The sequence below is a fragment of the Rattus rattus genome, chromosome 5 (assembly GCF_011064425.1).
Source record: "Rattus rattus isolate New Zealand chromosome 5, Rrattus_CSIRO_v1, whole genome shotgun sequence".
NCBI lineage: Eukaryota > Metazoa > Chordata > Mammalia > Rodentia > Muridae > Rattus > Rattus rattus.
In genome coordinates, this window is record NC_046158.1 from 155,337,022 (window position 1) to 155,364,828 (window position 27,807).

The 27,807-nt window shown below is 51.0% G+C and overlaps 1 protein-coding gene across 1 annotated transcript in view; it reads left to right on the forward strand.

Annotated features, from left to right (window-relative positions):
• Phactr3 (phosphatase and actin regulator 3) overlaps positions 1 to 27,807 on the forward strand; it is a 196,398-nt gene that overhangs the window by 127,826 nt on the left and 40,765 nt on the right. Inside the window, exons 4-7 of the mRNA XM_032904910.1 lie at positions 2,515 to 2,697; positions 12,502 to 12,708; positions 16,775 to 16,949; positions 17,602 to 17,849. Of these exons, the coding sequence (XP_032760801.1) occupies positions 2,515 to 2,697; positions 12,502 to 12,708; positions 16,775 to 16,949; positions 17,602 to 17,849 (813 nt within the window). The remainder of the gene's footprint in view (positions 1 to 2,514; positions 2,698 to 12,501; positions 12,709 to 16,774; positions 16,950 to 17,601; positions 17,850 to 27,807) is intronic.

The following is a 27,807-nucleotide window of genomic DNA, read 5'->3' on the forward strand; positions in this document are numbered from 1 at the left end:
CAAGTAAGCCAGTCGCAGGGGACTAAAAACACAGTCTTGAGCTTGGTGACATCTGATATTAAGTCCTTGGCTGTTCAGGGTCTGTCGCTGGCTCAGGGATGGCTTGGCAGTGAGAGCCAGAAGCCGGATGTGGTCCAGAGCCAACTTCCCTCTGATCCTGGGATTCTGTGAGATAAAACCTCAGAGTAGGCCGAGCGGCTAGCAGTGCTTGGTCATTGTGTGGTGGCAATCAGCGGTCACCGTGTAGGCCAGTAATGTGTGGTCACCGTGTGGATCAGCACTGAATGGTACCGGGTGGACCAGCACTGTATGGTACCGGGTGGACCAGTAGTATAGTAGTGTGTGTGTGTGTGTGTGTGTGTGTGTGTGTGTGTGTGTGTGTGTGTGTGTGTGTGTGTGTTCACCATGTGGACCAGCAGTGTGTAATCATTGTGAGGCTAGCAGTGTGTGGTCACCCTGGAATTTCTGCTGCTGGATCTGTCTCTGGACGAGGCAGCTGGACTTGCCAGAACTTCTGGGCAGGGGCTATGGCCCAAAGAGGAGCTCACCTCAGACATAGATGTCGAGATCTCTGGTGAGGCTGGCCTTTCAGTTCTTCCCCTGTGGAGGTAGTGGTACCCTGATGGGAGATGGTAAGCAGAAAGTCAGTGTCAGATCTTCTGAGAGATGACAGAAGGATGTCGACACAGGGGTGGGGCCAGTTGTCTTGGCTTTCTCGTCACAAACCACACCAGCAGCAAGGATTCCTGGTGCCTGCAGCTCACACACCTTATACTACGGTATATTTCTCACCGTGGTTCCAGGGAGCCTGTGGTAACACTGGTTCCACACTGTAGACAAGAAAACTAAAATTCCAATGGGTGGCAGTGGGTGGGATGTGTTTAGGGGGGTGGTGGGCTTCTGTCTTGGTGGGGATCAAGTGAGCAATCTTGGGGACTCCAGTGCAGTAGGTGGGTGGCTAGATTGGCCAGCAAAAGGGGGTTTTGACCCTGAAATAAATTGATCCTTTTCCCCCCATAAAAAGGCAGCATGGGAGGCTGCAGCCAAGAGAGCACGCTAGTATGTCCAGGGCTGAGAAACCTCTGCAGACGGCACTGCGCACTCCATCCTGTCTCCGTAAACCGGGGACCAAGGGCTTCACATGGGAGAACACGTGTGCCCTCCATCAGAGTGGGCTAAGCATCTCAGAAGGGATCAGCCCCCCTTGGAGCTAGCTGCCCTGCTGGAGTAGTGATTTTGTCACTAGGCACTGGGGGCCCAGAAACACACTACCTCAGCTTCCCTGTGTTCCAGAAGAAATTAGGTAGATATTCCAGACGACAGTGGCAAAGGGATACTGATTTATTTAAGTGGGGAGAGAGTTCAGTTGGTAAAGCATTGGCTATGCCAACAGAGGAGTGTGATTTTGATTCCAGGACCCAAGTAAAAGAGCTAGGTGTGGTGGCCATCCTGTGAGCCCAACACAGGGGAGGCAAAGGCCGCTGGGCCTTTGGCACTCACTGGCTGGTCAGCCCAAGCTCTCAGGTAAGTTTCAGGTTTATAGTTTGGCCAAACCTAGGGGACAGAAAGTTTTCTGTCCTCTCTGCCATTCCTGTATCTGTGCAGTAATTTTATAGGAATGATGAAAGGGAGGCAGGAACCACGCATGAGGTAACCACAACAAGGTTACCCTGAGAACAGAGCTTGTCTACTACCACGGCTTTGACCTTTCCCTCCCAGCCTGTTTTCCTGGGAAGTATTTAATCCTATAGTTGCAATTGTTTTAGGGTCCCTGTTTCAATTCTGTCCTCAAAAGGTTGGGGTCTCCTGAGGGTGACAAGTCAAGTCAGGGACAGACCCTCAGATACCTCAGCAGCAGAGCCTCAGGAGAAGGGGCTGGACTTTCCTGAAGCCCTCAGGAAAGGCTCCATGTCCCTCGTCCTGGGAAAGCTGCTGTGTGAAGCTGCTGTGTGAATTCTCACTCTGCTTCCCCCATCTTTGGCCTTGATCTTTACGGGTTTCATGCGCTGTCACAGCCATCTCGGAAGTCTTAGGACATTCGCCGTCTGGGGCAAAGGGCGGCATCTGTCTTAATAAACTCTAGGCACATAGGTGACTGACAGACATTTGCTTCTGGGTGAGTGACAGTCAGTGGTGGCACAGAGATGAATGGCTGTAGCCACACCTAGCACCTTGGGGGTACCTGCAGTAACGATCTGTTGCCAAGTGTCAGAGGGTCCTGGCCCAGCTTTTGAGGTCTGTTGTTAGGAGGGAACAAAGTGGGACACATGGAATTTTGAAGTTCATAAAGGTGCATGGTAAAGGGGTTGGAGTTGGTGGGGGAAACCACCCACCTCCCACCTGTGCTAAGAGTACAAGGATACATGGGAAGAGTGGACCCTTGGCACGTAGGGTACCAGGATCCTCTGGAACCATAGCTTAGAGAGGACTCCAGCAGAGCTTGGAAGGGCCTCTTGAATGAAAGGAGGGTGCGGAAGGAGGCACGGTCTGGCTGATGCCTGGATTTCTTTACAGATTCTGAGAGTAAGGCATGCAGTCCCAAGGAAGGCTCCCAACCTGCACAGAGTGAGCCGTCCGCTGGCGAGCAGGAGACGCTGACCTCGGAGGGTGTCCAGCCCGGAAGCCCCTCGGCCAGTGGAACAGACCAGGCCTCCCAGGATGAGCTTCTGTCCTCCGATGCCCATCCGGATGACACAGGTACTTGCTGGAGACCCAGCGGGCTGAGCACTCCCTACCAAGGGCTTGGACTATTGCTCCATTGTCATGACTACTGTATTATCTTAGTTCTGCCTCCTTCAGTCCCATGGCTGGTAGACCTGAACGCTTCCTGAAAACTCTTCTCCTGGCTTCTCCCAACTTGGGTGGAGGAGGAGTGAGGGATCTAAAGTGGCCATGCCCAACCTCTTGCCACATGCATCCCGAAGTCAACCAAATGCAGGGGTGTGTTTTAGCTAGCCCCAAATGGGTGTGTCCTGGGGCAGTGCCCTAATTCTGGAGCAGATGACCTCTTTCCCTGAGAGATGCCAGAGCAGCTGTGTGAGATGCTGGTGTGGTGGCAGGAGAGCCATGCCGTGCTGTGGCCTGAGTGAGGCTCCTCGGTGGCATGGCCTTTGGGGTCTTCTGTAAACATGAGAGAAGTTATAGGGTCAGCATTAGGGTTTTCTAGAGCGCATAGGAACTTGGTACCCTGTTCACAAGTAGCCAGTGTTGGAGGAGTGGGGGCTGGGCTGGTGGAGTTTTCTGTTTGTTTGTTTGTGTGTTTTTTGTTTGTTTTGTTTTAACAGAGTAGGCAGAACTCTTGGTAACAAGAAGCAAAGCACACCAGAGCTCAGGCCTCACCCTCCTCCCTGACCAAGCAACATTTTAAGCCATCTTCTGATAGAGCCTGTTCTCTCATCGGTCCTATGCCTAAACCCATGCTTCACAGTGTGGGGACTAGAGCTTGAACCCCACCTCTCCAGGGTTATTGGGAACCCAGGCTGTGGTGTGAACACTCTGGGCTTCTGTTCCAGGTCCCATGGGTATCTGTCCCCTGGCCTGTCTCTCTTCAAGCCAGAGCCACTGGGTGGGCGTTCTTTGCCAGCTGTCTCCTCCAGCCTCCCTTCAATGTTAGCAGCTGCTCACGGTTTGCGCTCTGCCTCTGCATGGCTGCTCCTCTCCATCTCACTTGACTTGGAGACATAGTGGGAATTTGGAGCCTGAGGAGTTATGGACCCAGGGAGGAAGAGCCCCAGCTCTTTCCCAGATGTCTCACCTTGAGCTCCAGGCAGCTGACCTCAGAGGGCTGTGGTTGGTAGAGTTCTAATGACTGCGTGGAGCCTGCATTCTGTGGTTACTGCTTCCCAGGCCTGGACTTCACGTTCGAGCAGATGCCTGGTTTCTGCTCCCAGCTTCAACTGGTTGCTCTCAGTTCTTTGTTCCCACTTGGCTCTGAATAACTCCAGGTAATGCCCGTGTCTGACCTCAGGGGCTTTCCAGGTACAGGTCTTCTGGGAGCAGAGTGGATCTGTTGAAACTATCCTGTTGTATGCTGGGTGTGATGATGGTTTGCATATGTTTGGCCCAGGGAGAGGCACTGTTAGAAGGCGTGGCCCTTTTGGAGTAGGTGTGTCACTGTGGGTGTGTGCTATAAGCTAATCCTAGCTGCCTGGAAGCCAGTCTTCTCCTAGCAGCCTTCAGGTGAAGATGTAGAACTCTCAGCTCCTCCTGCACCATGCCTGCCTGGATGCCACCATGTTCCCACCTTGATGATTCTGGACCAAACCTCTGAACCTGTAAGCAAGCCCCAATTAAATGTTGTCCTTTGTAAGACTTGAATTGGTCATGGTGTCTGTTCACAACAGTAAAACCCTAAGACACTGGGACATAGCTGACAATGAGCTCTGGGCTGTGGTCAGTCAGGGTGACGCCTGGCTCATATGTGTGTCTGAGAGATGTAGATGTCTCCTTTCCCTGGCTGAGCAGATGCAGCTTCCCCACATGGGTTCTGTATGTTTGTGTGTGTGGTACGCTTGCATATGTGTGTGATGTGTATGTGTGTGTTTGTATATGTGTATGGTGTGCTTTCTGTGTGTGGTGTGATTTTGTGTGTGGTGTTTGTGTGTGTGGTGTGTTTACGCGTGTGTAGTGTGTGTGTGTATATGTGTATGGTATGTTTGTGTGTATATGGTGTGTATATGTATGTGTGGTGGGTTTTCTGTGTATGGTGTGATTGCATGTGTGTGTGTTTGTATGTTTGCATGCATGTGTGTTTATGTGTGTGTATAGTGTGTGTTTATGTGTGTTGTGTTTGTGTGTATGGTATTTTTGTGTGTATATGTATGTGTGTCCTGTGCATGTGCATGTATATGTGTATATGGTATGTTTGTGTGTATATGTATGTGTGGTGTGTGCATGTGTGTGTATGTAGTGTGTGTGGGTATATGTGTGTGTGGTGTGTGTATATGCGTGTGTGGTGTGTGTTGGTGTGTGTGTTGTATGTTTGTGTGTATATGGTATATATATATGTATGTGTGGTGTGTGTATGTGTATGTGAGTGTGGTGTGTGTGTGTGTGTGTGTGTGTGTGTGTGTGTGTGTGTGTGTGTGTGTGCAGGTGCATGTGGAGTTCTCAGTTTGATAATGGGAATCTTCTCTGGTCACTCTTCCACATTATGATTTGAAGCAGGGTCTCTCAGTCAAACCCAGAGCTGTTCTATATGGCTAGTCACACTAGCAGGCTTGCCTCACAAGGCTGGAATCACAGGCAAGTCACCAACCACACCCACCAGCACTTATGTGGGTTCTGAGGCTCCAAAGCCTGGTCCCCTTAGCTACCACCTGTGCTACACCTGACAAGTACAGTGTACAGTGGGCAGTAGGGAGTGGCTGGGTATCGGTGAGGTTCTCTTGACCCTTCCCACCTCTTCATTAGTGAACAGTCAGAAGTCCCAGCATGGCTGGCCTTCCCAGGATGGCAGCTGCTCGGCCTAGAGGATATCCACTCATGACACCAAGTCAGGCTGCTTCTTTTAAGCCATCTAGTCGCCCCACTGGGTCCAGGCCTTGCTCCCTCCTGTGGAGGCTGCAGGGTTGAGCCTGTGTTCTGTCTTCTGGCCTCTATATTTAGTGAGTCGAGCTTGAGGCTACTGTGGCCCTCATCTTTCCCACAGAGCTCTGGAGGACCAGATGCTGATCCAAAGCTGTCAGCTCTCCTTACTGTCCCACGTCCTGCTCAGTGCCCAAGGGAGCAGCTGCATCTGGGCCCTGTCCCTCTGTGCTGAGCTAATTTTATAACAGAAGTCACCTGACAGCAGAGAAATCCGGATTCTCAGGTGTGCAGATCGTGCAGACATTAAATCCCTCAGCTGCCTCCCACCCACCTCGGTCAAGCTCCCCATGGCGTCTTTATGTGTGCTAGCCTGCAGCTCTACAGTGGTGCTCACTGCTGTTCCTAGTGCTCAGACACCTAGAAGGGCCAAGGTCAGATGTTCAACTGAAAAAAACAGATTTTCCCTGAACTTGGCTGAGGTCAGGGAGAGAGGTCATTGGAAGGCACATGCGGCCGTTGTAGACCCTGGCTTTACAGTGCTCTTTTCTTGTTCATGTAATTACACCTCGGTCACACCCGGGCCTCATCCTGCCCTGCAGGTCCAGGATTCTGCTGCAGGCATCCCATTCTCCTTGTGGCTCCAGGTCTACCAGCCTCCTGCTAAATTCAGATGTCATTGTTGTCATAGTTGACTCCACAGTCAAGAGAAGACTCCTAGGTCTGTAGCTGGCTCAGTGGTAAAGTGTCAGACATGTAAGCATGAGGGCCCAAGTTCGATTCCTAGGACCCATGTAAACACACTGGATACAGTGGGCTATACTTATAATACAGAAGATGATGGTAAGGAAACAGGAGGATCCTTGGAGCCCGCTGGGCAGCCAGCCCAGCCTGAGGTTGACATTCAAAGTTAACCTGGCCTAAGACCCATACATGCTCCACATAAACACAAGAGACCTGACCTTTAAGTGTGTGTGTGTGTGTGTGTGTGTGTGTGTGTGCGTGTGTACACATGCATGTGTTGCACATGAGTGTATATGCCTGCTTGTAAGTGTGGGTTTGTCTGTGTGTGTGTATGAGCATCTATGTAATACATACCAGTGTCTATGTGTGTATGTCTGTGTATGTTGTATGTGGCTTGTGTGTGTGTGTGTGTGTGCGTGTGCATATGTATATATACACACACATGTATGTTGCACGTGAGTATATATGCCTGCTAGTAAGTGTGTGTGTGTGTGTGTGTGTGTGTGTGTGTGTGTGTGTATGTCTGTGTATGTTGTATGTGGCTTGTGTGTGTATGTGTGTGTGTGTGTGTGTGTGTGGGCGTGCGCATATGTATATATATACACACATGTATGTTGCACGTGAGTATATATGCCTGCTGGTAAGTGTGTGTTTGTGTGTGTGTGTATGTGTATGTGTGTGTGTGTATGCGCATCTATGTAATACATGCCAGCGTCTATGTGTGTATGTCGGGTGTGCATGGGTGCGTCATCATGATAGGTAAGGCATGGTGGTGGGCAGCTCTGTGTGTCCAGGGTGTCCTGCTTCCTCTCAGCTCAGCAGCGTATAAGAAGTAGACACTGGCAGGAAGCTGGGCCAGGCTATAAATCTTAAGAGATGGCCTTCAGAGATCTACTTCCTCTAGCTAAGTCCCATGCCTTAAAGTTCCTACTGCCTCTCCTAATAGCACCAGCAGCTAGGGACCAAGTGTTCAAACAATGATGGGAACACGGTCATATTCAACATACAACAGTTGCTTTCCCAAGACCACAGAGCTCCTGAATATCAGAGTCTGGGTTTGGTCCTATCCAGAACGTTCTACAGACCAAACTAGAGCCACCCAGAAGGTAAACCTTTATTTGACGTCTGGAACATTCTAGATGCTGGTTGTTACTGAGGTCTAGGGCAAAAGTTGCCAAACTGTAGGCTCCAGTTTGGATCCTGCCCACTGCCTGTGTCTGTGTGACCATCAGGTGCCCTACCATCAGGTGATATTAGGCACCGGTCCTTCTCCAAGTCTAGCCCCTGCCTCTTACCTCCCACTGGTCACAATGGTGGCCCTGGGCCCCTGGTTCGTCCTCAAGGAACCTAGAACTGTATGTTCAGTGCATGCCACGAAGTCATATGACTAATCAGCCAGAAACAATTAAGCTTCAGCCTCTGATCACATTAGCTACTTGCCCGTTGCCAGTGGCCGCCTGTGGCTTTGGCTAAGCCACGGTGGAGACGCTGTTCTACTGAGTAATGCTGCGAGTGAGACGTAGCCATACGTCCACCCTGGTGGGAAGCCAGGAGAGATTTTGCTGTTTGGGTTGGCTGGACCTTCCGGAGCTTTCTATTCCAACAAAGGCTATAATTGTGGCAAAGCCCATGTAATCTACGCTGAAAGCAGTTGCCATCTGGCTATCTCCTGCAGTACTGGCAGAGAAACTTTTCAGTTTCTGACTTAGGGGATGGATGGTTTGGTTTAGGAGGTTTGGAGGTTAGAAGGAAGTCTGGCTGAGACCAGGTAAGTCCCTGGAGGCTTCTGGTGGCTCTCTGTGGGGACACGTGGCATTTTGAGGAGGAGGAGGAGGAGGAGGAGGAGGAGGAGGAGGAGGAGGAGGAGGAGGAGGAGGAGGAGGAGGAAGAGGAGGAGGAGGAGGAGGAAGAGGAGGGGAGGAGGAGGAAGGGGGGAGGAGGAGGAGGAGGAGGAGGAGGAGGAGAGGAGGAGGAGGAGGAGGAGGAGGAGGAGGAGGAGGAGGGGTAGAACTGCACAGCACAGGAAGAGGCAGAGCCCCAGCCTTCCACAGGCCAAGTCCCACACGGCCCACCAGTCACCAGCTCAGACATCCCTGTCTCATCCTTACCACATCACATCCCATCTCTTCCACGTTCATTAGTGTGGCGGACAACGGGTGAGACTGTTAGAGACTGCAGGGCTTGCATGACAACCCAAGAGCTTGGTCAGAGTCCTGTGTGGAGAGGCAGGGTTGTCATCCCACCTTCTAGCGAAGCTAAAGCAGGAGGATTGGGAGTTAAAGCAATGCAGTGATGCCTTGTTCCAAAATAAAAGGCAAAAGGAAGCCTGGGGAGGTGGCTCCGTGTGTACGGTGGGAGTCTGGGGAGGTGGCTGGGTGGGTGCAGTGGAAGTCTGCAGAGCTGGCTCAGTGGGGGTGGGAGGAGTCTGGAGAGGAGCCTCAGTGGGTACAGTGCTTGCTCCACAAGCACCAGGACCTGTGTCTGAATCCCCAGATCTTATGTAGAAGGTAAATGCCTTGGCATATGGCTGTAACTCAAGGCTGTGGGGGACAGAGACCCTCCTGGGGACTCTTCACTGGCCAGTGAAATGGAAATCTATAATTTCAATGGGAGATGGAGAGTAATAAAGGAAGACATGTTGTCAAACTACGCCCCGCCCCTACTCCAGCCCGCAGTGTGCACATTTGTGTGTGCACACAGCATATACAAAGAAGAAAAAGGCATCTGGTATAAGCCTCCATTTGCCTAGCCCCCAAAGCGCTGGGTATAATTGCCGGACAGCAAAAACCAAAGAGTTGGGTAAGAATATTTGTGGCCTCCAGCTTGTTTGACCTTCTGGGGAGGGGGAGGACCTCAGAGGACCCATCTAGTGGGAACCTGGATGGATGCTGAAGCCAGAGGACCAGGTTTGGGAGTGACTAGCCGGACAGCGTCTGTGGAGGAAGACACAGGCCAGAGTCCATGTTGTCGCTGTCAAGGGGTGGGTACAGGGGGTAGAGCCCATGAAGAACACTGAACTAGGGACAGAGTAGTTGGGAAGTGTGGGAGACAAAAGCCAAGAGGAGAGTTGGAGGTTAGTGAGTGACTTAGGATGGCCATGACGAGGGGCTGACACAGACTTCCCAGGTAGAAGAGAGAGCAGTGTCAGAGTGGAGAGGCACAATTCTGGTGACTGTTTAATGAGTCCATTTGCACTAATCCATTCATTTTTGTGACCCTGGAAATCAAACTCATATATAGCTATATACGTGTTAGACAGGTGACAGGTGCTCTATCACGGTCCAGCATCCCCAGCTCTCTTTCCTTTTCAATTTTGAGACAGGGCCTTGATGAGTTACCAGGGCTGGCCTTGAACTTACTTTGCAGCCTAGGCAGTCTTTGAACCTGTGATCCCTCTGCCTCAGCCTCCAGAGTAGCTGGGAACTGCAGGTCTGCAGAGATATAACCAAAGCTGGGTAAAGATGCTGGCACAACATTCAGAAGTGTTTGGATTGCTTTCCATGTGACAAGTTACTAAACTGGAGAGACAGACAGAGACACAGACAGACAGACACACACACACACACACACACACAGAGAGAGAGAGAGAGAGAGAGAGAGAGACAGAGACAGAGACAGAGACAGAGACAGAGACAGAGACAGAGACAGAGACAGAGACAGATATACAAAGTTCTGTCCATAACCTAAAGAGACAAGAGACTGGCCCAAATTAGGTTTTCTCAGCCAGATCTCGCATGGAGCCCTAGCACAGCAGACAGCTCTGCACTGACCTCATTGTCTGATCCATCACCAGAGCCGCAGGCTCAAGCCGTCCTTTGTTGTGGCAGTGCTCCCCAGACAGAAAACAGGGAGTTCAGTCAAGATGCTGCCTCCAAGTCCCCGGGAGGAAACCAGGTCTCTGAGGGTGAAGCTAGCCTGTCTGTGTCCCCACTCTGCAGGACCAAGGCCTGTGCTGAGAGAGTGCACCAGAACCATGGAGGAGCTGTGGAGCTCAGCCTGTCTCTCACGACAATGGTATATCAAGGACAAGAGCTCCTTCCTAAGTAGAAGAGTCCCATCTCCCTGCCAAAGCATAGCTCTCCCCTCTCCTAGTGGAGCCTCCAGTGACCAGGCCAGACAAGAGCTCCATAACCCAGCCAGAACAGAATGGGCACATCCAGCCCTGTGTAGATGCTTAATGTAGGAGCGCGTCTTCTATATGACTGTGAGTAGGTGTGTGTGTGCCAAGCCCACTGGCCATTCCTGTGAGCTTGGCTGTGAAGGCATGGACTCTGGGACAGGTCATCTACCACCCTGTGCTGATTTACAAGCTGCAGAAGACCTAACAAGCCATAGGATTTGTGTCTGTTAAGAGAAGAAGGACCATCTCCATTTTCACCTAGGGCTCCTGACCATTTTTTTTACCTTAAAAAAAATACAAGATGTTTATCTTAATAATATCAGGACAAAAATTAAATGGAGGCCTTAGGTAACACACTCTTAATAATTGAAGGGGCAGAATGATTGTCTCAGTGTCCAGAGATCTTTAGAAGGAAAACTTCTTTTAATAGTTGACACTCCCGGGGACACTTTAAATCAGGAGAAAATAAAAGCACTGTGTTCACCTGCATCCACACAGGGCAAGGTGACAGAGCTTGAGGTTCAGGTCACGGTCACTCTCCGATGGCCACTGTGACAGAGCTGTCAATTCTGAAAGGGCTTCTGGGATTTTGCTCCTGGGGAGTTGGGACAGCCGGCCCTGAGTGTAAAGTCTGCATCCCCACGAACTTGAAAGCACTGTGTAAAGTTAGAAATTACAACGTGGTGTACACACAGGGGCCCGCTATGGCTCTCAGATACTTGGGCAGGTGCTAAGAGGCCAGAGACTTCCCTGGATGCTCTCCAGGCAGCCAGGGTTCTTCAGAACCACAGACAGTGCTCTGGCCCGAGAACAGGGAACCAGCCCTGCCCCTTGGGGAGGAAGTTCCTCCTAGGAAGCTGTGCCCCTAGCAAGTGCCTTCCAGAAGCACCTTGGGTTTGTGCTGTCAGAGCAGGAAGCCATCCATTTGTGATGGAGGGAGATGGCTACCTTGAAGAGATGTGTGCACACAGGAAACTGAGTTGCTTCCTACCATCTGGTGGGCTGTTTTTGCTGCAAAGCTTCAGATGAGGGACCATGTCAGCAGCTGGAGATGTGCCCAGAGGCCAGAAGCAATCACCTGCAGGAGAGGCCCAGGATGGGTCCTGCGTAGGGTGGGAGCCAATACTGAACAGGTTTCCAAATGAGTCCTCCTCATCACTATCTTCTACAGCTCTCGGCACAAGCGCATGGGTAGTAGCTTCATCTGGAGAGGGCTCAGGAAACAGGGGGCTGGGCAGAGGATGGAGGGTTGTTGGGATGGCAGTGGTCCTGTGCTGGTTTATAAAGAGTGCCGAAAGGGAGCTGCGGTGGACCAGGAGGAAATAGCGCTATCAGTGGGGAATCACAGAGGAGGTGCCTAGGTGAACAACTGGAGAGAGGACAGGGCTCTGGAAGGCTGGCCTCCCCTGGTAGTTCCTTCCCCATGACTCTACTTCCTCTCCTAGATTTGTGTGCCAAGGGTAGGGCATCCATAACCCACATAGAAAAATCAGAGCTGTTGGCACAAGGGTCTTGATGTGCCAGACGTTCATGTAGATGCCACCCCTGCCGTTTGTTGAAGCTGTTACTCAGGATCCTGATTTTGAGACACAGTTTCATGGTGCGGCCTAGCCTGGCTCCAAACCTGGAATCCCCTGGGACAATAGGTGTGCACCAGCACACATGGCCTCATCGTCCCTTTCTTTAAACCTTGAACTAACCTTGTACGAGGCCACTGCCACTCATGCGGTCACCACTAGTAAGTCACTACTAGCAAGACATACTGGAGGTTTAGTGCCAAGCCAGGCCAATGTGCACACCCAGCTTCTCTGCACATCCAGCTTCTCCGCACACCCAGCTTCTCTCACTCTAGAATCTATCAATCCTTATGCTTACAAGCCTGAGGAGCCCAGGCTGTTGTGTGAGGCGGGACATGGTCACCTGTGCCTAAAGCGACTTCCTGACTCCCTCTGTTTCTCACGGTCTCTTGTTCACTGAATGCACAAGCAATTAAGTCCGCTCACGGAGGATCAGCGCCTTCCCACCATCAAGATACCTGTCCCCAGGTCTTGTTCTCTCCTAACCATGCTAAGGCAGCCTCCTCTAAATGCTCCATTTTGCCTTCCAACCAGCCAAGATGCCGTCTGCATCCAGTGGGGAAGAAGCAGACGCTGGCAACCTCCTGCCCACCACCGATGAGCCCTCTCAAGAAGCCTTATCTGGGTCCCTAGACAGTCCTCCCAGAACCCTGGAGAGATCTGCGAGCCAGCTCCCCAGCCCTCCACTGCTGCCCACCCCGCCACCCAAGGCCAGCTCTAAAGCCACGAAAAACGTCACAGGTGAGTCTGCTTGTCTTCCCACCCACCCATCTGTCTGTCTGTCCTTCCATCCATCTGTCCTTCCATCCGTCCATCTGTCCATCCGTCTGTCTATCCGTCCATATCTTCTACCCATCGTGCCTACTCCAGCTCCAGGCTGACTCTCCTCATTGCCCCAGTGCCCCTGCTCTGTGGGCCACAGAAAGAGTTCCCACAAGGCTATGGTTGCTGACTACAGACCGCATGGACACTCTTCGGTGGAGGAGAGGGTCCTGGAACAGTCAGAGGGGGAATCTTCTAGACTCAGAACCCAGAGCACACAGCCAGCCCTCGGGGTGGGTCTTTCTCTGCTATGCTTGTGGTTGTCTGTACTGTTCCTGCTGCTGCCTGGAGTGCCCTGGGATGCCCATTTTCTCCTTCACAACAGCTTCAAATATACATCAGGAGTGAGCACTGGCCCTTCCTGTGGCAGCAGAGTTGGGCAGAAACCTCCTTGTCATCTACTCCTGGGCCATCCTTACCTCCTCATCTATGGCCCTGGACTCACTGCAGAGAGTAAACATTTACTCACTGAGCCTTCGGGGACACCTCAGTCTCACAGGAAGGCAGACTATTCACTGAGTAGTGGATACTTTTTAAATAATTATTTTATTTATTTTTTATTCTTTAATCCTTTTTTTTTTACAGTCCAGTCTTCATCCCCCTCCCAGTACATACCCTGACTGCTCCCCATCTATACCTCCTCCCCCCATTTCCAAGAGGATATCCCCATCCCCCCACACCTCCCTGCTCCTGGGGCCTCAAGTCTCTTGGGGGTTAGGTGCATCTATTTTCACTGAAGCTAGACTAGGCAGTCCTCTGCGACATATGTGTCAGGGGCCTCACATCAGCTGGTGTATGCTGCCTGTTTGGTGGCTTGGTGTCTGAGAGATCTTAGGGGAGGTCAGTTGAGACTGCTGGTCTTCCCCTAGGACCACCCTCCTTCTCAGCTTCCTGCATACTCCCTTGGAAACAGTGGGCACCAGAGAGCAAAGCCCAGCTCAGCAAAGCCACTTACTCTGTAGACACATGTGGGTGTACCTTTTGGGGGCTACTTTATAGGGTTCTTATATTTACCACCCTTCCAGCCTTGATCCCACCCTAGTCCCTTCCAAGTCCCCAACACCAGGTAAGAGAGAAAATAGGTTAGAGGGAAAGGAGTATGGACCTCTAGACCTCTTTAGACTACTTCCTGCTGATTAGGGCGTTAGGTGTCTTGGGAAGTCTGATCTCTGTCATCAACATATCTCAACTTCTCTTTTGTCTCCTTGCTCAGTTAGCAAACCACCAATTTTAGCACAGGAGGACTGCAGCTGCAGGCTCTCTGGTGTGTCAGACTCTCCTGGTTCAACATCTGCAGCTGGCAAAAACAGGTGCAGGGCAAAGTAATCACCACCACCAAGCAGCCTCTCAGGATTAAAGAATGACCATTGGCCCTTCAGGGGTGAGGTTTGTGCACAGTCTTCAGGGGGATCCTCTGATACAGTTCATGGCTGGGCCCATGTGGGACCCAACCATATCCTTTTGTCTTTTACGTCCCTGATTTTAGTTATAAAATGTTTATCAGGGGTTAGTCCTTGATTATCATGCCTGGGCTAGAATAGACAGAGAGAAAAGATGCTATCCTGTTGCTTTTAAGCCTCAGAGCCCACACCTCTAATCCTTCCTAGACAGGCTAGGGTTGAGCATGCAAATAGTTGAACCCTGTCTATTCCACACAAGGCCCTCCTCCTGGTTTACAGGGAGACTGCATGACAGATTCAGCCCCTGGCAATCAGAGTGTTGTAGGTCCAGCCAGCTGTCCTGTTGTCTGGCCTGTCTCCAAAGGCACTTGGTCTCTGCATTCACAATCAGATGTAGGTCCAGCCATTGTGTCTGGCATGCAGGGAATGTAGGCGGTTGTATAAGGGTTGGGGTATGGATGAGTGAAGGATCAGAACTTTGCTCTCTACATCACTGGGGATGAGTTGCTGCCAGGGCCGACCACAGAGTGAGAATTTTGAAGCAAATCAATACTCTTTAGGGTTTGGTTTCCATGTTTGGGATAACTTCCCCTTACCCAGTGTTGACACCTAAAGCATTTCAGAATCACTTGATGGGACAGCACATGCCTCTCTTTCCCCGACAGAAAGTACAGGCTGGGTCTGATAGTCTGTGGACTTTGTTTCCTTTCTACTTGAAAGACTCCCACCACGGTGTATGAACACGTGATTTATTAACTGTCTTATCCACACCCTCTGGGTCCCTAGGATCTGTCCACAGTCAATACCTCTCATCTCACCCTTATGTCTGTGGAAGGGACTCAGAGGCAGCAGGGTCTTGACATGCCACGGATTGGTCTGAACAGGAAGGTGGCCACAATCACAGGACTTGTGCCTGGAACCTGAGTGGCTCTGCCTTTGTTGTCCAGTCTTTTCCTTTGCTTCCTGGGACACGTGGTTTCTACATGTGAGCACTAGGTGACAGAGTCAGACAGTTGCTATCTTGTGTTTGACTCCTTGGTGCTGGGGCTAAGGTACATCCTAGCCTGACACCAGGACCTCGGTCTGCATCTACCTGAGTTACAGTGACAGAGGAACAAGTCAGCAACAGGCTTATCTCTCACAGTCCCAGCGGTCGTAAGTTCTGGATTGGGCTACTGCCAGTCCATTTGGAGTTTGGCAAGGACCTGCTTCTGGATTTGTACGGTAGATTTCTGGTCCCACACATTTGTGTCTTATGTGACTGCCTAGATGTGAAAAGTATGGGGGTGGAGGAGGAGAGAAAGATGGTCTCTTATTTTCCTTGAAATTTCCAGTTAGTCTAGGATGGCTGGTTGGCTGCAAGTACCATGAATTCTCCCCCTCACCTCACATCCCATCTCCATCCCCATCTGATGTTATAAGCATACACGGTCACACAGGAGCAGCAAGAGGTGTACCAGGCATGTTAGTCTGCTAGTGGGTTAGTTCTTCAGAAATGCTGAGGGGTGACAGTTTGTCATGCCTACTGTCCTAAATGTGGGTTAGTCTTTGCTTCTTTATTGTGGTGCTGGGCTGATATTCATGTGGTGACATAATGGCCTGGTTATCAAATGAGTCGATGAGCTATGATGCATCCCTTTTCTGTTTCTACAACTGCTTTGATGAGGACTGGACATGATGCTGACTAGACAGGGGTCTGGGAACACAGCATCGCTTGTAGGTGCTCAGGGCGTGGTTGGCACACCAAGCAGGAGCTGTCCCCAGCAAGAAGTGAAGCCCTGACTCATCTGCTCACACTGGTTGTGGTCATCTTTTCGGTGACTGCTAAATACCTTTGAAGAGAATTTCCACCCCCTCTGTCGTGCCTAAGAGGGAACAGAGGGGATGGGGATGGTCCCCCTGGACAGGTACTGGGGCCTCTAGATGGGGGTGACACACAGGGAAGGTCTCACTGAGGAAGGAATACTACTGTAGAAGAGAAGGACCTTCAAAGTCTCAGAGTTGGGCCAGCATGATGCTTCAGGAACTAGAAGGGTTCCCATAGGTGTCCTGAAGAGAACAGGGTGGGGATCAGAAAGGGATGATGCCAGGGTGCTGAGCCAAGTTGCAGCCCAAGGGGCATTGGGACTGGGGCAGGAGTCTGAATCATGTCAAAAGGAAGGGGAGAAAGATGTGGCAGGACTCACATTCCAGAAGGAGCCTCAGGGGCTGAGGGGCAGGGACAGCATGAATGGGAACAGATGTTGTTGGGAGAGCAGAGGCACAAGAAGGGATGGTGCAAATCTCTGTAAATATTTATGGTCCCCATGGACCAAAGAACAGGTCTGAGAAGCCAACTCATCAAAGGATGAGGGAAGGGTGCTGTCTGCCCCAGCCCTCACACTGGTTTTGACATGGAAGAGTTCTTCCTCAATGGAACGGGACTTGGGCAGAGTCATATCCTACTCTCTTCCCTGGGAATGAAATCTGGCTTGGTGTCTCTGTGTAGGTCAGGGGACCTGGCAGAAAGTACACACATCTTCCTCAACATCTTCTTGGCCCCCGTGTGGAGGGTGATGCTTGTGTATGTTATTGCTCCACCCCAGGTCAGGCTGCACTCTTCCAAGGCTCCAGCATGAAGAACAACGAGCCTGTTCTCAGAGGACAGCTTCCCACCCCCACAGGGTCCCCTCATCTCACCACTGTCCACCGGCCACTGCCCCCGAGCCGCGTGATAGAGGAGCTGCACAGGGCACTGGCCACGAAGCACCGTCAGGACAGGTGAGGCTCTCTCTGATCCTGCACACTCGTGCTACCCGAGGGCCCTAGCCCCTGGGAGGACCCTTCCAATCTGTGCAGTCATCCAGAGCCTGGCCTGAGTTTCTTGATCCACTGGAACCATCTTGACTTTCTTAGGACAGGGGCTGTATACATGGAAACCCAACCAGCAGACTCTCAGCATTATCCCTCATATGGGGATCGGGAGCTTCCCAGGAGGGAATAGTTAGGAGAGGGAGCTATTCTTAGTTTATGATTCTGAAATCCCCAAGGATCTAATGATGAGAATACAAGGAACCTTGGACCCAGAGCTTCCTTGATTTTGATGGCTTACAGCTGGTGCAAAGGAAAGGGTGCTTGCCAAGAAGAGGCAGCACCTCTGGAGGAACACAATGTCTTCCTCAGATCTCCAAAGCCCTTGGTCCGAATGGTTGAAGTATACGTGTTGGCGGGACTTAGCATATGTCCTCTGCTTTTGGAAGGGCACAGCGCAGAGCCACGTACTATAGGCTCAAAGTCCCACGTTCCCTTCAAAGCTCTGGGCACAAGGTGCTCAGGACCAAGCTCAGAAATCAGCTCACCAGGTCCTACGTTGATTCCTGTGGCTTTCCAGAAGAGTGGGCACATGTAACGGGGGACCATCTTTCCCATTTAGTTTTCAAGGGCGGGAATGCAGAGGGTCTCCAAAGAAGCGGATGGATGTGCGTCTGTCCAGGACGTCGAGCATGGAGCGGGGCAAGGAGAGGGATGAGGCGTGGAGCTTTGACGGGGCCTCAGAGAACAAGTGGACTGCTGCCAAAGACTCCGAGGAGAACAAGGAGAATCTGATTCTGAGCTCCGAGCTCAAGGATGACTTGCTTCTGTATCAGGATGAAGAGGCGCTCAACGACTCCATCATTTCTGGTGAGGAGGGTGGTGGCTGGGGGAGGGGTATCAGCCTGGGCTGGGTCACCCAGAGCCACTGGAGCTCTTCTGGTAACCACTGGCCAGGAAGGGATGAAGGGGAGGATCTGCGCTAAAGACATGGAGAGGGGTGTTCCCTCTGAAAGTGAGCCCTTCCGTGGGGGTGCCAGGCCCAGTAAAGACTCTAAAGACACATCGGTGAGCTTGTGTCCAGCAGGTTGGATGTTTGTCCCAATGGACTTTGGCAATACACCAAGTGGACCTGTGAGGGAGCTCAAGATGACACCCCTAAGCGTGACCTGCCCAAAGGCGTGGAGATAGTGTGCTCATGGCCACAGTTTTGACATTCTGACTTTAAACTAGATGAAATGAGGTGGAGGGGAAAAAAGCCAAGTTATCGATGCATCCCCAAGTGGCCATCAATAGCCATATCAGGAGTAACATGAATGGACAGACGTGTGGACCCGTATGAGACAGGGTTCTCTTAGGATCTTGGAGTCCAGGTCTGAGTTTGTGCCCCAGGCCTGTGTTCTCCAGGTCTGAGTGACTCCTGCCCTAAGGACTGTGGTCAGGGACAGAGAGGACTATGACCCCCTCCCCCTCCCCCTCCCACTGACAGGAATCCCAAACCCTATTCCTGCAGACCACTACCAGGTGAAGAGAAGGTAGGTGTTCCGAAGTGCCTTGGTCTGGAGCCCTTCTCTTTAGACGTGGCTGCCAGCTCCACTTTTTCCCTTCAGCAGCACCTTGGCTGTGGTTAGACGGTGGCGTCCTTGTTGCCCCTCAGTGCAGGGCTTGGCTGAGTGAGCTTCAGAACATGTACGCGCATAGCCTCGAACATGACACAGGAAGTCCTCATGTGAAGAAAGTGGGCATCTCCTTCTACAGGGCATTGTTAGGTCACGCTGAGGTGAGAGCCTGAGGTAATGAATGTCTGGTGTGCAGGACGCACAGGTTGAGAATCACTGCTCTAGAAGAACCTGTAGGCAGTTTTTTCTCCTGTCCTCCACCTGTGGCTAGAGCCCATATGGGCTTCTCTGTCATGTTCCTGTGCCTGGCCCAGGGGAGGCATAGATGAGGGCAAGAACATGGTTGTGAGGGCTCTACAGGGAGATGAGCGACAGAGAAAACTCCTGGAACGTTCTCAGCTTCCTCTATTGCTTGTCCCTCTATGCAGACCCCATGCACCCCACTTATTCAGCCCCCAGATGGGGAGTCCCAGCCATGCTCCAGCTACGAGGAGGCAGGCCTCTACCTACACTCTGGTTGCCATAGCTTGGCTACTCTAACAGAAGATCTGATGTCTGGAGGTGACTGGCTCCCTGGTTGCATATCTTGTGCCAGCTTCAGTTTGTAGAAAGAGAGGCAGCTGCCTGTGTGCCCTATAAAATCATTAATCTCATCGTGAAGTTCATGAGCTACCACCTCCTAAAGGCAACTTAGCTCTGCTGTCCCAGGGAGGCTACAAAGGCTCAGCCTTCACAGTAGGAATTTAGGGATGGAGGTATTCGTTGAGGCCTGGGTTTCTCGGCAGAGGACCACCTGAGTTTCCACACAGACTTCCTCCCTGAGCTCACAGCACTGAGAGGCTTCCTTTAGGGTTCGGCCACCATGTATTGACATATCCTCTCCTAGTATTGTGACCTTGGTCAGGCTTGCTCACCTCTCTGGTTGACCTGGGCATGGCTTGCCTAAAGAGCTAATTTAAAAGCTCACATTCCCTGATGTGAGGCTTTGCTTATGGAATCTATCCTCTGGTTCTCTCACACACTCAAAGAACAGCCGTTGAACACAAGGGCTTCTGTGTCTGCTCAGGATGAACGTTTGAGGCCATAAATGTATTTGCTGTGGGCCACCCATGCCCTGTAGGGCGCTGAGAGTCATCCATCAGCCCCACCCACCAGATGCCAGTCATATCCCTTAACCTACTCGTGACAGCCTCACATGCCTCCAAACATGGCCCAGTGTTCCCAGCACCTCCTGTGCATCAAGCTGGGCTGTGCAGAGGTTCACAGGGAGCCGCCCATAATAGAGCATTGGGTTGCTCTGGGTGATAGTCAGTAGACATCATCACGTCAGTGACACCCCCCATGGACCTCTGAGGGAGTGGCGGGATGTGTGAGCTCTGAGGTATGCATCCCCTAGAAACCCTGAGGAGACAAGAGCCTCATGAGTCCACTTTTGTTTCCTTTTAAAAACTAACCTCCGTGATGCACCCGGACTCACAGCGTATAATAAAGACAGGGCACAGGAAAACGCTGAGCGTTGGTCATCGTGGTCAGCGTAACTGGATGTGGGCTCACCGAGGAGACACCCCTGGGTAGTCTGGGAGGGTGTTTCCAGTGAGGTTTAAACTCTTCAGAGGTGAGAGAAAAGACCTACCTGGGATGGTCAGGACCATCCCGCAGGCTGAGGGCCCAGAGGATGAAGAGCACAGAGGGAGAAGCAGGCTGTGCACGAGAGCCTTCACCTCCTCCTGCTTCCTGACTGGATGCATGGCCCCACCACATCTCACCTCATCATGGTGGGTTGTCCTTCTGGCCTTGAGCAGAGATAAAACCTTACATCGTTTTGGTCGGGCATTTTCCACAGCAACAAGAAAATTAAATAATACAGGGAAGACTCAATGTTTTTAGCTTAATATGAATAGGACCAGCCAGCTGTACTTCTGTTTCCTAAAAAGGCCAGGTCACTGGGGCAAAGCGAGCCATGACCGGAGATGGACTCCTGAGACAAACAGGTGCACAGTGGGCACCACGGCCAGCTCGACACAGAGCAAGCTGCTCGTGGGTTCCGAGTGTGACCCAGATGTAAGAGGGGACTGACTCTCCCCTGGCTGCACAGTCCTCTGTGGACCTGTGAAAAGTGTGTGTCATTTGAATCCCTTTTTATGTTCAGGGAGGACAGCATGACATCACTGAGGTGTGAATGCCAGGTACCAAATTCACCTCTCCTAGCAAACTCAGGCTCTGGGCTGGGAAATCCATGCTTTGGCCAGCAGGTGGCGCGCTCTCTCTCTCTCTCTCTCTCTCTCTCTCTCTCTCTCTCTCTCTCTCTCTCTCTCTCTCTCTCTCTCTCTCTGACAACCTGGTGGGCATTTTGGGTGAAGATGAGGTAAGGCAAGGCTGTGTTTGTCCTCACTGGACACCAAGCAGCAGAGCTGTCAGGATGGGACTCGGTGTCTGTCCAGCCACAGTCCCAGACAGTACAGCCTTAATGTTTTCCATCTCGGAGCTGGTACTTGGTGGTTCTTACCAATTACCTTACTCAGAGTGCTTGTGTGATCTAATGCCTCTATGGATGATGTCCTTCTATTTGAGGCAGAGGGAAGAGAACTAGCTGGTTCCTTGAAACTGGGTCTTTCTGTGTGCAGTTCAAAGTAGGCTTACAGGCTTCTTCCCTCTCACAGGTGCCCTGAGCATGGGTAGGACTTCCAGAGGGGTGACTGGAGGTGAGATGTGAACAGCAAGGGCTGTGCTGCGACCTCTGTGTCATCACACTGCATGAGCACCTTCAAATGCACCCAGGTGTTCTCTCCCAAGGGAACTAAGTTGGCTCCCTCATGGCCTGGCTGTTGTAGCTTCCAGCCTTCTTAGTGCCTGTGTCCCCCTAGTTAGAGAGTCCTTCAGAGGTCAATCATCAGATGCTCAAGGGCTACTGTGAGGATGTGCTGTAGGTGTGGGTAGCATGTGCCCTTGGGTGACTGGCAGGAAGGGATGGCCTCAAGGGTGTGAGTATTGTGTGAAGACTATAAAGGCATTGAAGACCTTCAGAGCTAGAATCTGGCTTCCCCAGGGGAAGTTCAGTCATTCCTGTGATCTTAGGCTGCTGAGCTCCCAGCCCCATGGACTGGTTTTAAGTTTTGAACTTCACACACACACACACACACACACACACACACACACACACACACACACACAGAGCTGGATGAGCAGAGTGTTTGATGGCAGCCCCATGAGTCTGCGTGCACACATGTATGCACGCGTCTATGTATTTCTGTGGCAGTGTGAATAAACATCCCGTCGCCGCTGCTTCTTTGGCGAAACGGACTAATTTAGCAGTCAGTCCTGAGTGCCAGCCACAGTTGAGAATCAAAATCTCTCTATTTCTTTTTTTGTCTTTGTGTGTGTGTGTGTGTGTGTGTGTGTGTGTGTGTGTGTGTGTGTGTGTGTGTGAGATGTGCATATGTGTGTCTGGTGTCTCAGTGCTATTACTTTCTGAGACAGGTCTCACTGAACCTGGAGCTAGACTGACCAGTCAGCTAGACTGACCCAGTGACATTTTGTCTCTGCCCCCTCAGTACACAGGAATATATTGAGCAGGTCCTGCTTTTTCCACAGTCCCTGGGGACTTGAACTTGGGTTTTCACGTTTGCACTTACACCTTACCTGCTGAGTCCTAACCCCTAGGACTCCAGGCCTAACCCCTTAACTTTGTTTGCAGTGACAGATGATAACTATATAGACCCTGCGTGGGCACCGCGGGATGTCCTTACATATCTCCACATTTGATCATTCCAGAGTGATCAGGCCAGGCCAGCAAACGACCTCATCACCCGTCATAACAGGAAGTGCTGACATTTAAAAACCTCCTTTCACCATTTTGAAACACTGTGGGGTTTTATTGTAGCCCCGTGCACAGCACAGGTCGCTAAAGCGCCTTACCCAAGACCACCGGAAGGTTTGCTCTGCATTCAGCATCTCTTGTCCCACCCCCACATCACCATACTCCAGCTCAGATAACCACAATTCACCCCAGACTTCCACCAGCGTGACAGCTTGAAACACATCGCCAAAAGCACGTGGTGCTTGCCCCTTTGTGCTGGAGGGGATCACGCTGTCTTTATCCATTCACTCCTAGATTGACCTTCTGTTATATATTGAGTAAACTAAGCTGTCATAAACACAGGTTGCACACTGAGTTTTAAATATTTTTATTTATGTGCCTGTGTATATATGCCATGTATGAGGCCAAAGGAGAGTATTGGGTCCCCTCGAGCTGGAGTTACAGGCTATTGTGAGCTGTAGGACATGGGTGCTGGGGACGTGGTCATCTGAAAGAGCACCAAGCAGTCCTAGCCACCTAGCTATCCAGACCCTTCTTTTAGTTCCTTTGGAGTCATCCTCAAGAATGACACGGCTGGGCTTGCGATAGTGGAGCATGCCATCCCAAGAAGCCTTGGGTTATGTGTCCCGAACCAACATCCCACCAGGAACGACACAGTTGGGCTTATGATGGCTGAGCATGAAGCCACAGGCTGCCTGGGCTGATCTGACTCTAACCAGCCGTGCACAAGGATTCTTCTTCCTCCTGACCAACCCTCACTCCCATCTGCCCTTTCCCCAGCAGCCGTTTCTGGCAGGTGAGGGTTGGTATCCCCTGTGATGTAACTCATGTCCCTTATGTGTGGTGATACTGGACTGCCTATCCATCATGGAGGTCTGTCCGTCTTTTGTGTATATACGCATGTGTGCCTCTGAAGGCTGGATGTTGGGTCTCCTTCAGTTACTCCCCACTTCTTTAGAGATGAAATCTTCCCACTGGCCTAGAGCTCAGCAGTCAGGCTTGATTGGCTCAGCTGCAGCCTCTCGGTTTCTCCCTGTGCCTCCCCAGTGCAGGGGCTGCAGGAGCTTGAGGCCACACCTTGCTTTTTCCTTGTGTGCTGGGGCTCTAAACTCAATTCCTCAGGCTCCTGTGACTGACGGATCTTTTCCTACTGAGCCACGTCCTTGACCCTCAATTGTTTGCTTTCAGTCTGTTTGTTTTCAGTTTGTCCTTCCTGCATTTAAAAAGTGGAGCCTTTGTCTTCTTTCTACTGGTGGGAATTCCTTCTGCAGGATGGGTAATGACCTCATGTGCAGTGGAGGGCTTGCACACAGGGTCTCCTCAGGGGTGTGGTCTCGTTAGTTACTCTGCCCATTTCCATGGGTGTGTAGAAGTGTTTGATTTGATGCCATCCCTCTGGTTATTGTTTTATTTTACACTCGGATCTTCGGTCTTATACAGGAAATCTTTACCCACAATGCTGTGGGGCATTTACTCTCCTGTTCTCTTGTTAGAATTTTGCAGCCTCGAGTCCTATGCTAACATCTTTCACTCATCCACATTGCTCTTTATTGTAGTGTGAGATAAGAGTGTGGGGCAGGAGCTGGTGTGTGATGCCAGGTCCAACATCCGTTTTCCCTGTCCACCGTTTGTCACAGATGATGTCCTTTCTTCCATTGTGTGGTCTTGGCACCTTTACAGGGAGTCGGCTGGCCTCACGGGGGTCTCTATCAGAGCTCTATCTTCTCGAATCGATACCATTCTATTGTGATGATTTTTGTAAGAGAATTCGAAGTCTGCTGCTGTGAATGCAGCAGCCGGTCACAGGTGTTCAGGAGGTCGTCAGGGCTTAACGCCGCTCAGCCTTTGCCATAACCTCAATCCACTGTGGTCTCTATGAAGCTGACACATGTTTATTGAGCTGCGCGTGCCTTGAACAGATGTCTGTGTGGGGCTTTCTGACAGCTAATAGATAGTTATTGAGTTTCCTTTGCAGCTAAACAGGTTTATGTGGTGTGATGGTTCATCTTTGTCGCCGACTTGAGTGGATTTAGAATCACTTAAAAGACATCCTCAGAGACATACCCGGATGTGTATTTCCTGGGAGGTTCAGCTGAGGAGGAAGGACCCATCCTAAACGCAGGCCGGCTGTGAAGAATAAATACACAGGGGAGGGAAGGAGGGGGCAGAGCAGTCACCCACCTCTTCTGTTCCCTGAGGCGCAGGGTAAGCAGACACCTAAAGCTCTTGTTGCATTTACAGCCCCTTTGTCATGACCTCCCCTGCCATTTGGTGGGTGACTATGCTCCCACCAAACTGTGAGACAAAATAAATTCTCCTCCCTCGGGTCACGTCTTTCAGTGACTTACTTACTTTTTATGTATATGAGCATTTGTGTATACGTAAGCGCACCACGGCACGTGCAGCGCCCAGATTCCTTGGAACTGGGGTGACAGGTAGTTGTGAGCCGCCACGGGGCTGCTGGGAATCAAGCTGACCCCTCTGCAAGAGCACCCCTGAGGTGCTCTCAACCCCCGAACCATCTCTCCAACCCCATCTTACCTTGCTTCATGACGTGTTCTCACTGAGGAGAACACATTTGTGGGATGGAGTCTGTATGCTGTTAACGGTCATTCATACCCATCTCCACACAGCCGATGCGGGCGCTTGTGGAGCTCTGCTTGGTGCTGAGAGGCCCACAGAGATTCTCCCTGTGCAGCTGACAGGTATGGCAGGGAAAGGCTGCTAGGCCCAGGCTACCCCTCCTAACTCTCCTGGCTTGGTCCAGGCCTCCTACCTCCCACTGCTAAGCCCAGGCTTCCTACCCCGTCCCCACTCCTTTTCTCCTGAGAAGTGTTTATATAACCCTGGATATATAGAACTAGGGAATAGGCATACAAACAGCATGCTCACTGATTAAAACTCACAAATAGGTTTAATTAAAGCAGTTCTATGGTGCACACATCACCGTCTTACCCTTTATTACGAGTAAAACATAGTTGCACAGCGGTGAGATAGATGCTGTTTGCAGGAACCACTAAGTCTTGGCTGCATGTTTGACTCTGCAGGTCCCAAGCACTCTTCAGAGCTGACTGGTGTTTTTATTTTACAATCACCAAGGCCAAGAGTGCTGCTTTACTTAAGTATGGAGTTAAAAAAAAAATAGCAGATGTATTTAGGGCCATATCGGAAATCGTTAGAAATTCTGTCTTAATCCCAAACCAAAATCCATTAAATAACCTTGTTTATTTTAAATTAAATTCAAGTCAGCAACCTCCGTTTCAGGGGTTCTGACACCCCTTCTGACCTCCCAGGGAATGGCATTCACGTGGCACACAAACACAGAGAATTAAACTGTAATTTCTAAATTCCCACTCATTTGGGCATCACTGCCAAAGTAAACATCCAGGTGCGGCACTTCCACAATGTGGTACCCATGCCAGCCTGGACCACAGTTCTTCTAGATCTGAGGTGCAGGTTGGGAAGGAGACGGCTTTAATCCTATCTCCTGTCAGTTAACATTTGCAGCATCCAAGTGCATGCACAGTCATATTGTATCTGAAGCAGAGTTCGTGTTTCTCAGAAGGTGGCCAACTCCGCTCTGAGATGGCCAGAACAGTTGTCCATTGGCACCAGTGTCCTTTAATTTGTAAGCTGGGGACAGCTTTAATTCCAGTGGCTGGAGCCTCTTGCAGGCTAGGGAGTGGCCTGGCTATAGCTCCACATGGAGAAATCACTCCCTGTCTTGCTGTCTTGGGACCCCTGATCTTAAAGAGAGCTGCCTGGTAACTGGGAGACTGGGGCCATCTGATGACATGTCTACTTATGTGTGAGAACAGGTGCTAAGTCCACCCTGTCAGTTTAAAAGGAACCAACTCCAATTCCATCTCCCAAATATAGTTGCCTCCTCAGGGGATTCTCCAGGGTCCAGTTCTTACCTACTATGGAGGAGGGGGGCACCTTCAATGCATATCCAGATTCAGGTGCATGCGCAAGATTTTTCCTCCTGCAGATGAGGTGATGTGAGACCAGTCCCTTACCTTCCTTGCTCCTTCCCATATCTTCCATAACCCAGGATGAGCAGGAAGAGCCTTTCCTCCCTGCCAGCCTTACCTAATCCAATACTTCATTCCTCTCTCTAGAGAGACACTGCTAGCCATGTTGGCTAAGGTGCTGGCTTGGTCATGGTGGCCGCTGGGGGTGGAGGTGGTGTTAGGTGCAGCTGGGAACAGACTAGGGGTCTAGACCACCCTCTTTCAGCCAATTCTGAGCATCTTCTATATGCCCAGCCCTGTTTTGGGCCATGGGGATCAAGCGATGAAGGCAGATAGGATTCCTTTCTCTCTTGGAGCCTATAGCTTAGGAATACTAGAGACAACACACAGGACAGCAAGCAAATTATGCCAAGGAGGGCATGTGTTGTGGGCACCACCTAGTTGATGAGCCTGAATGTAATGTCCAAGCCTGGTAACCCCCAGGGGGTGATGAGGAGCTGAGGTGTTTCAAGAAGGAGCCAGCCAGGCAGGGAGAATTCTGAGCATGAGGGACAGCTAGTACAAAGACTAGACAGTACTGGACATATTCCAGGAAGTGAGAAGAAGTTTCTGGAGCAGAGTAGGCAAGGGAGAAAGTATGGGGGATGGGATGCTGTCATCTTGGGTACAGACTGTGCGTGTGCTCTGGAGCACCAGGGAGAGGGACTACAGGTGACCCAAGGCAATGGCTGAACCTTTGAATGAAGGTATACAGAATCGCTCCACGGTTTTGCTACGGTTTGTCAGAACTGCATGCGAGGATGTCTTTGATCACTTTTTATGTAACTTTAGTGAAATATGCTTGGCTACATAAAACATGGATTGTATCTGTGCATCATTACCACAATTGAGACAGCGTAGCTTCCTGACACTTCCTGTACCTGACCCCCACCGGACCCTACCCAACCCCTGTAATGTTGCTGGCTTCTGGCTTCCCCAGGACATTGGTGCCCTGACCCCAGGAATCTTGGTCAAGTTTTTATGACTATGGGCTTGTATCTTGTGGCTCTTATATATGTAAAATCAATATGCATGTATGGAGGGCCGTAGATGAGCACAAAGCATGTGTGTATGCTTTGTGACAGCGTGACACATGTTTATGGACTTGTCACACTGAGCCCAGAGCTGTGTGCTAGCCTAAAACAAATTGAAAAAATATTCTCTCAAGTCATAAAGCTATTCTCCTATTTTCTCTAAACGTTGTGGTATTTTGCTTTTAAACAACGAAAACAAACCAACCAACCAAGAAACCAAGCTGGGTCTGGCTTCTTTGTGTGAATTTCATGAGGTTGGAATGCAAGCTTCCCTGTGTAGACTCAGGAGGGAACCCCATCTTGTAGGTCTTTGTAGCTAGGGTTTTTATGTCAGGGTTTCTTCTA